Genomic DNA, 12,276 nt, shown 5'->3' with positions numbered 1-12,276 from the left:
CAAAATAGAAATATAACTAAGGAAAACGGGCTGAAAATGCCCTAAACTATTCGAAATAGGCGCCTCTAAGGTATAATTTAGCTCATTTTCTCTTATTTTAGAGCCAACCGTTAGTAAGAAAGGTACTTTTGAGCTATTTAACTAGTTGGAGGGCATTTTAAGCCAAAAATATAATGGCGGTGACATTTTTGAGCTAGAAAATAACATAGGGTAAATCTGACCTATTTCGAATAGTGCACGGGTATTTTTGGCCCATTTCCCTATAAAAAAATGAAAAGTTGGAAGGATCCCTCTGGCGCTATTTTCCAGTTTCTATCATTCAAAGGGTCTTTACAAGTTTCCCTCCTTTGCTTCTTTCCTCCATTACACTATTCCCTAATGGCTTCTTCATCCACACCTCTCTACATAGTTGATGATGAAGATGATGATGTAAGCTCTCTCTATATGTTTTTGTGTGTCTTTTTTTCCCCTTTGTTTTGTGCTTCTAACGCTATATTTTTGTACAGGAATTTGATTGGGATTTAGCTGTCAAAGAAATAGATGGTGCTCTTGAAGCAACAGCAATTTCCAACAGACCATCTTCTTCTAATTTTGCTTCTACTTCTCATTCAAATCATCAAATTAAAGAAACCCATAAATACCCTTTTGCTTCTTCTTCTTCTTCTTCTTGTAGACAATCTACACTTGATAAATTTATCCAAAACCCCACCAAGAATGCTGAGAAATCTAGTTGGGAACAGGAAAATAGAAATGGGTTCGGAGGAGAAAAGAACGAAAATGATGAATTTGAATCTTATGTTAAGATTGATCAGGAGGCTGCAAAAACTTGGATTTTTCCAGGTTCTTTTCCCCCCCACTGTTTTTGCTACTTCAAATTATCAGTTTTTACATATTATTGGTTTATATAAGTAAAAAATGTGAGCATTTACGTCCTTTTTACTTTATGTTTTCATGGATTCTTGATTTGACTTGATGCACTTGTCCTAAATGAGATGCTATAACATTTGTGTCCCAAATAATATAAACTTCGATTAAAGCTGACCGTGTCTGTACCTGATGAGCCTCTCTACCTCCTGAGGTAGGGGTAAGGTCTGCATACACACTACCCTCCACTTGTGGGATTATACTGGGTTTGTTGTTGTTGTGTTTGTACCTGATGCAAACCTGTACCCTAATCAATGTAAACGTAGGGTTTGTTGAGCGAAAACAACCCAAAGATACGCTTAACATGTGTGCGATAGTAAAAATTTCACGGGGCCCTATTTGGTTCCTGTCATTTAAGTTGTTCCCCCTTTTTTTGACAAATTAATAATTAGGATTTGTTCTTTATGATATTTGGAACTATGTCTTAAACTTGAGCTCGTTTGGAGTATATCTGCGTGTTGAATTGCTGAAATTCAAAGAACAAGCTGTTTCCAAACAAAAAATTGTTCAGGCAAAGATGACTACAGCTTAGACAAAATGGCTGAACTTCAAGCATATGTGCCGTAAGTTCAGGCAAAATATGACTTAACTTCAAGTATATGTGTCGTAAGTTCAAGCAATAAATGGCTGAACTTTAGGCATATGTGCCTTGTTCATGCCTGAAGTTTGCTTGCTTTCAAATTGTTTGAAGTTAGACTTTGACAAACCAAACTTTAGGCGCGAATGTCTGAACTTTAGACATCGCGTTTTAGAAGTTGATTTACCCGTTGAACTTCAGACATCGCGTGTTTGAAGTTGATTTAATGCAGTTAAACTTGCAAAAGTTTAGGGCTCCGGGTATAACTTAAATAGTTGTCCTGAAATCGGCGTGCACTTCCCCTGGCGTTATTTGTACGTGAAGATTTTTAGCAAGAAGAAAAGGCTTCTTCTATTTCTAACCCTCAGGGGTTGGCCTGGTGGTAATTGGCTTGAGCCTTGGGGTGCTCCCTTTCAAGGTCTCAAGTTCGAAACCCACTGGGTGCAAACAATTTCTGAGGGCCATCGGACTGGGGTAAAACCCTGAATTACCCGTGGTGCACTTGCGGGAAACTCCTTGCCGAGGGCCTGTGCACCCCCGGGATTAGTCGGGGCTCAAAGAGACCCGGACACCCGGTGCTTAATCAAAAAAGAAAAGGCTTCTTCTATTTCTGAATGAATATACAACTCACAAGAATGAGTACTTATACATGAGTTCTAAGACTAAATAAGGAAAAACAATATTACACAATCAATTCCTAATATCTTAATCATCAATATCAAATCAACATCTCAATCTTAATCATTAATACCAAATCAACATCTCAATCTTAATCATTAATACCAAATCAACACTTCCCCTCAAGTTGGTGCAAAGATGTTGCACATGCCAGTGTATGAAAAGTCCGTTTGTTGAGGCCTTTAGTAAACACATCAGCTAGTTGTTTTTCCGATGACACATGGAATAAACTCAAGACACCACCCGTGACTTTTTCTTTGATGAAGTGTCGATCAATTTCAACGTGCTTTGTTCGGTCATGTTGGACTGGATTTGGAGCTATACTGATTGCAGCCTTGTTGTCACAATACAAGGAAAGTTTCCTTTTTTCAGACAATCTCAATTCTTCTAGTAACTTTTGTAACCACAAAAGTTCGCAAACACCCTGGGCCATAGCTCTATATTCTGCCTCTACACTTGATCTAGCAACTACACTTTGCTTCTTGCTTCTCCAAGTGACCGAGTTTCCTCCTACGAGTGTACAGTAACCGGATGTAGACCTTCTGTCATCTAAAGATCTAGCCCAATCTGCATCTGTAAAGGCTTCTATTTGGAGGTGACCATGTCTGGAGTAAAGTAGACCTTTTTCTGGAGCAGACTTCAGATACCGCAAAATGTGAAAGATAGCTTGCATATGAGGATCTCGAGGATCATGCATAAACTGACTCACTAGGCTGACTGAATAGGCTATGTTTGGTCTAGTGTGAGAGAGATAAATGAGTCTTCTAACCAGCCTCTGATATCTCTCTTTATCAACTGACTTTCCAACTCCGCTTTGTAGTTTGTGATTGCTTTCAATGGGTGATTTTGCTGGTTTGCAACCTGTCATACCTGTTTCTTTCAAAAGATCCAGAATATACTTTCTTTGAGAAATAAAGATTCCTCTTTTTGATCTAGCAACTTCAATTCCCAAGAATTACTGCAATTTTCCTAGATCCTTGATCTCAAATTCCTGTGCCAACAACTTCTTCAATCGGGTCATCTCCTCTTTGTCATCTCCTGTCATTACTATGTCATTAACATAAACTATGAAAAGAGTGAGTTTACCCTTTAAATGTCTTATAAAGAGGGTGTGATCCGCATTGCTTTGTTGGTAACCAAAGGAGATCATTGCTTTATAGAATCTGTCAAACCAAGCTCTAGGAGATTGCTTCAATCCGTACAAGGCTTTCTTCAGTCTGCATACCTTTCCTTGACTTTGTTCAGTACCAAAACCAGGAGGAATCTCCATGTACACCTCTTCTTCTAAGTCTCCATGAAGAAATGCATTCTTCACATCAAACTGTTGCAAGTCCCAGTCAAGATTAGCTGCACAAGATAGAAGAATTCTAATAGTGTTCATTTTTGCAACAGGAGCAAATGTCTCTTGATAATCCACTCCATAAGTCTGAGTGAATCATTTAGCCACCAATCTTGCTTTGAACCTTTCAATGGAACCATCAGCTTTATGTTTTACAGTGAAGACCCATTTGCAACCAACCAACTTCTTGTCTGGTGGTGATGCGACAAGTTCCCAAGTCTCATTCTTTGATAAGGCCTTCATTTCTTCCATCATAGCTTGCTTCCACTTAGAATCTGTAAAAGCTTCCCTCCTATTCCGGGGAATAGATACAAAAGAAATAGACAAGGCAAAGGCTCTATAGGAGGGTGATAAAGAATGATAGGAAACAAAGTTAGATAAAGGGTGTTTAGTGCAAGATCTGACTCCTTTCTTGTGAGCAATAGGCAAATCTAACTCATTAGGAAGTATAGATAACTCACCAGAAGAAGAAGATTCGGCTTCGGCAGGTTGCATGATGGCTTCTTCTGCTCTATTTCTCCTTGAGTAAGTTATCAAATCAGGCCTATCCAAACGCCTAACAGTCTCCCCCTGAATTCTTTCTCCAATTTCACTTTCTCTTATGGCAGTAGTTTCAATAGTCTCCTCCTAAATTCTTTCTCCAATTTCACTTTTCCTTGTGGCAGTAGTTTCAACAATAGAACTAGGAAAAACCATCTCTTCTTCCTTATAATTCTCCCCCTGAAGAGGTGATGGTGTAATACTGAAATAGGGCTCAAATTCCCGAAAGGTAACATCCATACTGACAAAGAATCTCCTAAAAGGAGGGTGATAACATTTGTACCCTTTCTGTGTTGGAGAATACCCAATAAAGACACATTTAAGAGCTCTAGGTTCAAGTTTCCCAGAGTTCCTAGCGTGACCAAAGCAAACACACCCAAATATCTTTGGAGGAACAATATAGTCATTTTTACTCTTTAAAGCTTCTAAAGGACTCCAGAAATTAAGAGTTTTAAGTGGCATTCTATTAATGAGGTAGGTAGCTACTAGAATGGCATCCCCCAGTAAGGCTTCGGCAGATTCATGGTAAACAAAAGGGATCTTGCTACTTCTAACAAATGCCTATTTTTTCTTTCAGCAACCCCATTTTGTGCACTAGTATAAGGACAACTAATTTGATGGATTATCCTAAAAGACTCCAAGTAAGCTCCAAAAGTTTTATCCATGTATTCTGTGCCATTGTCAGTTCGAAATATCTTTATCTTAGCCTCAAAGTGAGTACAAATCATCTTATGAAATGACTTAAAACAGGAAAAAACTTCACTTTTGGCTTTTAACAGATATACCCATGTCATTCTAGTGCAACTCGATAAAAGTAACAAACCATCGACTACCAGACAAAGAAAGTGTTTGAGTAGGACCCCAGACATCAGAATGAATAGTCGAAAAGGGAATTGTGCTTTTATTGTCACTCAGAGGATAAGAGTTTTTAGTGTGCTTGGCATATTCATATGCATCACAAGACAAAGATTCAAACTCGGTTCTAGAAAATAAACCAGGGTATAATTTTTTAAAGCAAAAAAAGATAGGTGTCCCAACCGTCTATGCCACTATATTATTTCTCGGTTGACATCCTTATTTCCTACAAAAAAGGCCTGACCAAAGTCTCGAGTTCCATCGATCAAATATAAGCCATCATGCAATCTACCACTGCCAATCTTCTTCCCTGTATGAAGGTTTTCAAAAACACAATAATCAGGAAAGAATCTGACACTACAATTTAGTTCTTTGGTGATAGTGCTAACAGATTATAGGTTAATAGGAAAATCAGGCGCATGAAGAATGGATGATAAGGTAATATCAGGAGTACAAAAGATTGAACCTGTTCCAGAGACAGGGGTTAGGGAGCCATTGGCTATTCTGACATAATCCCCTTTGGGACTAGGAGAGTAATTTTGAAGGCCTTTAGAAGAGCCTGTCATGTGTCTATTCGCACCAGAATCAATAATCCAACAATTAAGCTGAGCATTAAAAGCAATACCTGACTGCACATAATTGGGGCTAGCAACACTAGAAGAGTCAAGTTTGTTCAGAAGACGGCGAAGATGTTGAACTTCATCCTGAGACAAAGTCTCTCCAGAAGTAGTGTCACCCATATTATCTGGATGGGAAGGGTTAGAATAGGCCTATGACCCGAGAACTGAAAAAAAAATTCCAGAAAAAAAATCACCGGAAAGTTGGCTGCCACGCCGGAATCCTAATTCCGGTGATCGGAAAAAATCAAAACTGATAGGGATAGGCCCAGAATGTTCCAGCGATCCCAATAGAGAAAAACAATCCAGAAGCGAACTGAACGGGAGGAGTTTTTTGTGCAGACAGCCACAAAGAGAGAAAAACTCGACCTCTTTGATAAAACACGGAACCCTAGTGCTGCGAGGGAGAAAACGCATCTTAAAAAGGCAGCAATGGCTCTGATACCATGAAGATTTTTAGCAAGAAGAAAAGGCTTCTTCTATTTCTGAATGAATATACAACCCACAAGAATGGGTACTTATACATGCGTTCTAAGACTAAATAAGGAAAGACAATATTACACAATTAACAATCAATTCCTAATCATTTACATTAATACAATATATTCCTAAAATTAAGCTATCAATCTTAATCATCAATATCAAATCAACATCTCAATCTTAATCATTAATACCAAATCAACAGTACGCTTTGGCCCAAGCCCGCATGGTTTTCCCTAAAAGGCCTCACACTATTAAGAGTATTCAACACCTCATAGGTAGCTTATTTTCTTTTCTACTTTTCATCTAAGACTTTATTCACACGTACCCGACAATCTCCCTCTTTTTTTGAATAAGACCCGACAATCTCCCTCTTGAACTAAGTTCCGCATGACCCATCACCATTCATGGGCCAATTTGGAGATTAACTCTATGCCACCCGCATCATTCGAGTATTTATGACGCCAAGCCCACAATCTTCTTCTTTGTGTGTTCTTCAAGCTACGGGTAAAGGTAGTAAACCGACCCATAGATAGGCAAAGGCAATAAATCGGACCCCACGCCATCACTCCGCCAAACCATTGGCTCTGTAATTGGGGTAAAACAACCCAAAGATACTCTTAACATAATGTGATATTATTTGCTTTGAGCCAAGCACGTATGGTTTTTCCCAAAAGGCTTCATAGCCTTAAGAGTATACAAAACCTTATAAGTAGCTTCTTTTTTGGCTACTTTTCATGTAAGGGTTTGTTCACACACACCCAGCAGGTTTGATAGTTACTTTAGTTGTTGATTAGGCTTGTTAGGAATTTATATATACGCTTTATTGTATCCCCAAGGGGATGACTGAGTGGTTCAGGTGTATAAGTACAACTTGGAGATCCCATGTTTGAATCTCAACTACAATACCAAGCAGTATCTTTTCCATCCTTGGTGAGCAGGTTGACCTGACAACTGCGCTTGTGGGTGTAGTAGGCTGCCAAATGAATCAGTCGAGGCACGTGTTTGTTGGTCGGGCACTACCATTATTAAAAGAAAGAACAAAGGAAGAAAAAACATGTGTTATATTTCACCTGGTTAATTTATTGTTATCCTTGCACACATAACATAGCAATAACGGGAATAGATGAAAATCATTTTGTATTGCTTTCTCGAAAGTAAATATAATTTTCTTTGCCAAGTGCTAATGCAACCCCCCCACACCCCTTTTTAGTTAAATTGTAAGCACAATATCTCAGTGCAATAACATGATAGTTAAATAAACAGACAATCTCGAATAGTTATGCTGCTTGAATGAAACTTTTGCATGGATAATAATAAGCTCTATGAAGTTACTGTCTTTTAGATAAAACATTGTAGTAGCTTCTTGGAATGAAGACTCATGTTCATTTGCCTTCTTTTTCCTTGCAGTAAATTTCGATCGTCGTGATTATCAATTTTCTATCGTCCGCACTGCTCTTTTTAGCAATACCTTAGTGACATTACCCACAGGACTTGGAAAGACATTTATTGCTGCTGTTGTAATGTATAATTATTTCAGGTGGTTCCCAGAAGGTAATGCAATGCTACAACTATCTTATTCTTATTTTTTCGAACTTGTCACCATACTAGTTCCAGTAACTACTCACATCATGTCTCTACATTGGAGAGCTAGTTTATGAGAAGCAAGATTAGTCTCAGCTGAATCTGCTGAAATCTTGAGGTATACAAGAATGACAAGTAGGTTCTTTGAACACCGGAATTTACTCCCCGCATCCCAATAAACTAAACCTAATTTAAACTCTAAATATATTAAGAGTAAAATGTTGAATAGACTGGGTTTTAATTGTGAAATGGTTAGTCAATAGTGTGCCATTGGGGCTTTGCTCTGCTCTTATTCTTCATTGTACGGTTTGGATGGACTTCAACATTCTTTCCCAACTAAAATCAAAAGGGTTGTATCGCACGAGATGCAGATTCGTTTTCCACCTCCAATGACAAGGGAAGTGGTAGCCCCCTAGCCAGTCACCGGTAGATCTAATGGGATCCTGGACATGCAAGATCCCAGCTTGCCAGAAATGCTTGGTTCTGTGGCGGTTCATGGGACGGATGTTCGCAGTCCTCCTCCTGATCGAACACTACCTCGTTTATCCAGATGCCAAATGAAGTTGCACAAGTGTGACTTAATCAGTTCTATAGCAAATTTAGGACTTCATGCTTTCCCGTCCCAGTATCCTCTTTTCTTTGATGAATCTTTTACAGTTTCAACTATCGTGCACCCTGTATAAAGATTTGTTTTGAAATAAGTGTTAAAATCTCCACAAACAAAAATCCCACAGATACCAAACATCAACTTCTATATGCTGTAGAAGAGCAAGTTTAAATTCACGATATATGAACCGGTAAACCTCGGGCATTTTAATTTCTAAACTTTGCTTATTAATCTCTTGCCACTTGCCAATGATCATTTTGATATCAATGCACCTCTGTCAGCAGCTAATTCTACTTGTTATATTTTGCTTTGACTTTTCAAGGTATTGTTCCGAGTTCTTGTATATTGAGTGCACATCTTACGCTAATAACTGTGAAATATTTAGCAGCAACCATATTAGGCCAGATATTTCATTTTATGCAGTTTTCAGTTTTGTGAACAAAGGAGACTGCAGTTCTTAAGATGGCTGAATCCCGATGAGCCCTTCAGTTACTGATGACTGTCCTGTTTATATATATATATATATATATATATATATATATATATATATATATATATATATATATATATCTATATATATATCTGTTTAGAATATATTTTAAATCCTTTGGATTAACTGTTCTCGATGGTGTCCCAATGGCAGGAAAAATTGTTTTTGCAGCTCCTTCACGCCCACTTGTTCTGCAGCAGGTGGAAGCATTACATAAGTTTGTAGATATTCCACAAGTAAGCTAGGATTTTTGTTTTGCTTTATATTATTTTAAAGTTGTTTTCCTAATCCAATGTCCTAAAAGAGCAAATGTACTGTTATTTACATTTTGAGACCATTGTTACTAAACTGATTGCAGGAGTGCACAATTGATCTGACAGGTCAAACAAATCCTTTGAGAAGAGCGAGTTTATGGAAAGAGAGACGAGTTTTCTTTGTTACTCCACAAGTACTGGAGAAGGATATACATTCTGGTGACATTCTGCACTCTAGTGCGGATACATTTTTATGCGTTTATAGTTTTCATGTTTTCAAGAGATTCGTGGTTTAACCTGCACATGATTTGTGCTTTCATGATTTAACTTCTGGTGGGCTATTTGAATTTCTGGATGTCAATGCACAAACTAGAGGAGAGTCACTTATATTTGTATAATTGGATCACTTTAGCATCAAAAACCATAGTCTCTCTTATCGGAGGTGTTGAAAAAATGTCAAAAACTGAATCTATATTTATTATGTATTTTTTGACTTACTCTTGGAAGGTATGTCATGTATTGACTCTACACTTTCTGCAGATAAGAAGCTATTTAACTGACAAATGAATTTTGTGATTATGCCTTTCTTGTTTTAAAGAAAAAAACAGATTTAACTATTTAGTAGAAACTTGAGGACTCTATTATATTTAGCATTCCAGGTTTGAATAGGAATTACAACAACAACAACATACCCAGTATAATCGCACAAAGTGGGGTCTGGGGAGGGTAGAGTGTACACAGACCTTACCCCTACCTGGGGAGATAGAGAGGCTGTTTCCGATAGACCTTACCCCTACCTTGGGAGGTAGAGAGGCTGTTTCCGGTAGACCTTACCCCTACCTTGGGAATAAGAATTATTATAGGTTAATTGCTTGGCCCAAATAGAATTATTCTGCTTAGATACTATCTAAATATGCTCAATTAAAAAAAAAAAAATACTACCTAAATATGCTCAAAATATGAAAAAAGAAGGTAGTAGATGTATCAAATGGTTAAGATTGAATATGCCAAGTTGTAGTAAATTTAATTACGTTTACTTGATGATAACCACTTTGAGTATATCTCGTTTATGTTAATTGACGCACAAAAGGTTGTTATTGCTTCACGAGCTTTTAGCAGTTTATAACTGCTTGAATTACTTGGATCTTATTATGGATTTTCCTGTTCATTATGGTCATCGCCAGTTCCTTCCTGATATTTTTATATTCCATGATTATGGTGTCATTGGTGTCCATCATGGAGGTGAATTCATTTGTTAGGGGATATCGTATGAGTCAACTTCATTCTTTAGGGGATTCGGTATCTGTAGTTTAGTTTATGGTTATGGTGCTTTTTCTAAGGGACTGCATTCTTCTTGGCAAACTTGATTGCTATCACGTCTTGATGCAAAATGGAGCTTATCTTGTGCTGTCTTGGAATATATAATACAGTATACACAAGGGAAAGTTTTCCAACAGTGAGTTTAACATATGACTGCTAATAGCCAATGGCTCACACCCCAAATAGATCCAACTTAGCATCGGTTGATTGCTTTCTTAGTAAATAAAATGCTGTTGGTGTAACTTTTTGGTTTTAATTCTTTTATAATGCACATTGAATATACTTCCTTTTGATTAAGATAATTGTAAATCTCATATCTTTGTAATTTCCCCTTCTTAGACCATAATGAACATTTATGAAGTTACATCTGTAAATATATCACAGGAATTTGCTTCGTGAAACATCTAGTTTGCTTGGTAATCGACGAGGCTCATCGCGCAAGTGGAAATTACTCTTATTGTGTAGTGGTTCGCGAGGTTTGTCATGTACTTTGTTTTTATGCGCTAGCTTTCTGATATGATTCTTAACGTTCTGTCAAATACTTGCTCCCTGATTTTTATGAAAGTAGATCTTCTAAACATTGCTTCAAACCTATCTCAACGTGACACTATTTTGTAACTTTATGAGTTGCTTTGCCATGTGAATTTCACCTGGTACCTGTTTATGACCGTTCTTTCCTTTCAGTTGATAATCAATATTTCTAAAACAATTTTAGATGACTGGGAAATATGCTCAGTGTTCACTGTGTTAACTATTTACTATTCACAGTTGTTGCATGAGAATACCTATTCTTGGGGAGGTGAGAGATTGAGAAAGGCGATCACCCTCTCCTTTTTGATATTTTACCCCATGTAAGATTCTATAATCTGGACAGTTTATCAACAATTTGGTATCCCGCACTCCACAATAAATTATTAAAATGATGTGGAGCTGCATGGATATCTTTTTCAATAGAAAGAGAAATTCAGGAAATTTAAAGTCCTTTATGTAACTTTATTACAAGTACAGTAGTTTTATTCATGAATTACAGCACCAAGATGGTACTGTCAGAGTTCAAAAGTATCATGGATTTGATTTCTCAAGTGTGGACAGAATCAAGGAAATGCAGTACCAATTCTATGTCGGTTGTAAAAGGGATTTTACTCCAAGTTTTTCGACAGCGAATCACCCATGTACTCGGAGTAGCAAATCAAGAACCAAAGCTGGATATTAAGAGCCCGTTTGGATTGGCTTATAAAGTTGCTTATAAGTTGCTTATAAGCTGTTTTCAGCTTTTTTGAGTGTTTGGCTGGCCAGCTTAAAGTCATTTTGTGCTTAAAATAAGCTCAAAAAAATAATTGGACCCATTTGACTTAGCTTATCTAAAGCAGCTTATAAGCCAAAAAAAAAAAAGTTAGACTACCCCAACTTATTTTTTTTAGGAGGTCACGGGTTCGAGCCGTGGAAACAGCCTCTTGCAGAAATGCAAGGTAAGGCTGCGTACAATAGACCCTTGTGGTCCGGCCCTTCCTCGGACCCTACGCATAGCGGGAGCTTAGTGCACCGAGCTGCCCTTAAGCTGTTTGCAGCTTATAGGCATAAGCCCATCCAAACAGGCTCTAAAGAATATAACAACAACAACACATAATTATAAGCAAGAATAACAAATATATGGACAAAGAAATTGTATTTTTTTTTATAATAAAGTAAAATGTCAATTGTTTAGTGTCATCTCTTCAAGATTACGCTCATTAGAAAGGAAAAGTTTACCTTAGAGCCTTCATGACGACAATGACGTGCCTGCTAAGCAAGGCGAAGCCCTCAACTTGTTTTGCATCTCGCGTCAGGGCTAAGTGTGCCTTTGACAACACTAATCTGTCATTGTGATAACTGACATAAAGGGATTGTGGGAATAATTTATTTGCTTCATTTTGCTCTATGTAGAAATAGAAAACGATTGTTGGTCTAGTACCAGCTTTATATACCTAATTCAGCGTTCTACTTCAGATTCTTGTTCTGCTTTTCCCTGCAA

At 37.6% G+C, this 12,276-nt stretch overlaps 1 protein-coding gene across 2 annotated transcripts in view; it reads left to right on the top strand.

Moving 5' to 3' along the window:
• The first annotated feature begins 272 nt into the window (after positions 1–272).
• The window catches only part of LOC132626955 (DEAD-box ATP-dependent RNA helicase FANCM), a 31,186-nt gene continuing 19,182 nt past the window's right edge, over positions 273–12,276 (top strand). For both annotated transcript variants that reach the window (XR_009577723.1, XM_060341996.1), the window contains exons 1-6: positions 273–429; positions 507–840; positions 7,421–7,564; positions 8,845–8,927; positions 9,050–9,164; positions 10,650–10,741. Coding sequence is in view for 1 of the 2 variants with exons in the window: in XM_060341996.1 (XP_060197979.1) it covers positions 379–429; positions 507–840; positions 7,421–7,564; positions 8,845–8,927; positions 9,050–9,164; positions 10,650–10,741 (819 nt within the window). In the remaining variant the exon portion in view is untranslated. The remainder of the gene's footprint in view (positions 430–506; positions 841–7,420; positions 7,565–8,844; positions 8,928–9,049; positions 9,165–10,649; positions 10,742–12,276) is intronic.

This window comes from Lycium barbarum, chromosome 2 (assembly GCF_019175385.1).
Source record: "Lycium barbarum isolate Lr01 chromosome 2, ASM1917538v2, whole genome shotgun sequence".
In the NCBI taxonomy this organism is placed as follows: Eukaryota; Viridiplantae; Streptophyta; class Magnoliopsida; order Solanales; family Solanaceae; genus Lycium; species Lycium barbarum.
The sequence above is the reverse complement of the archived record's forward strand: the minus strand, read 5'-3'. Positions and strand labels throughout refer to the sequence as shown.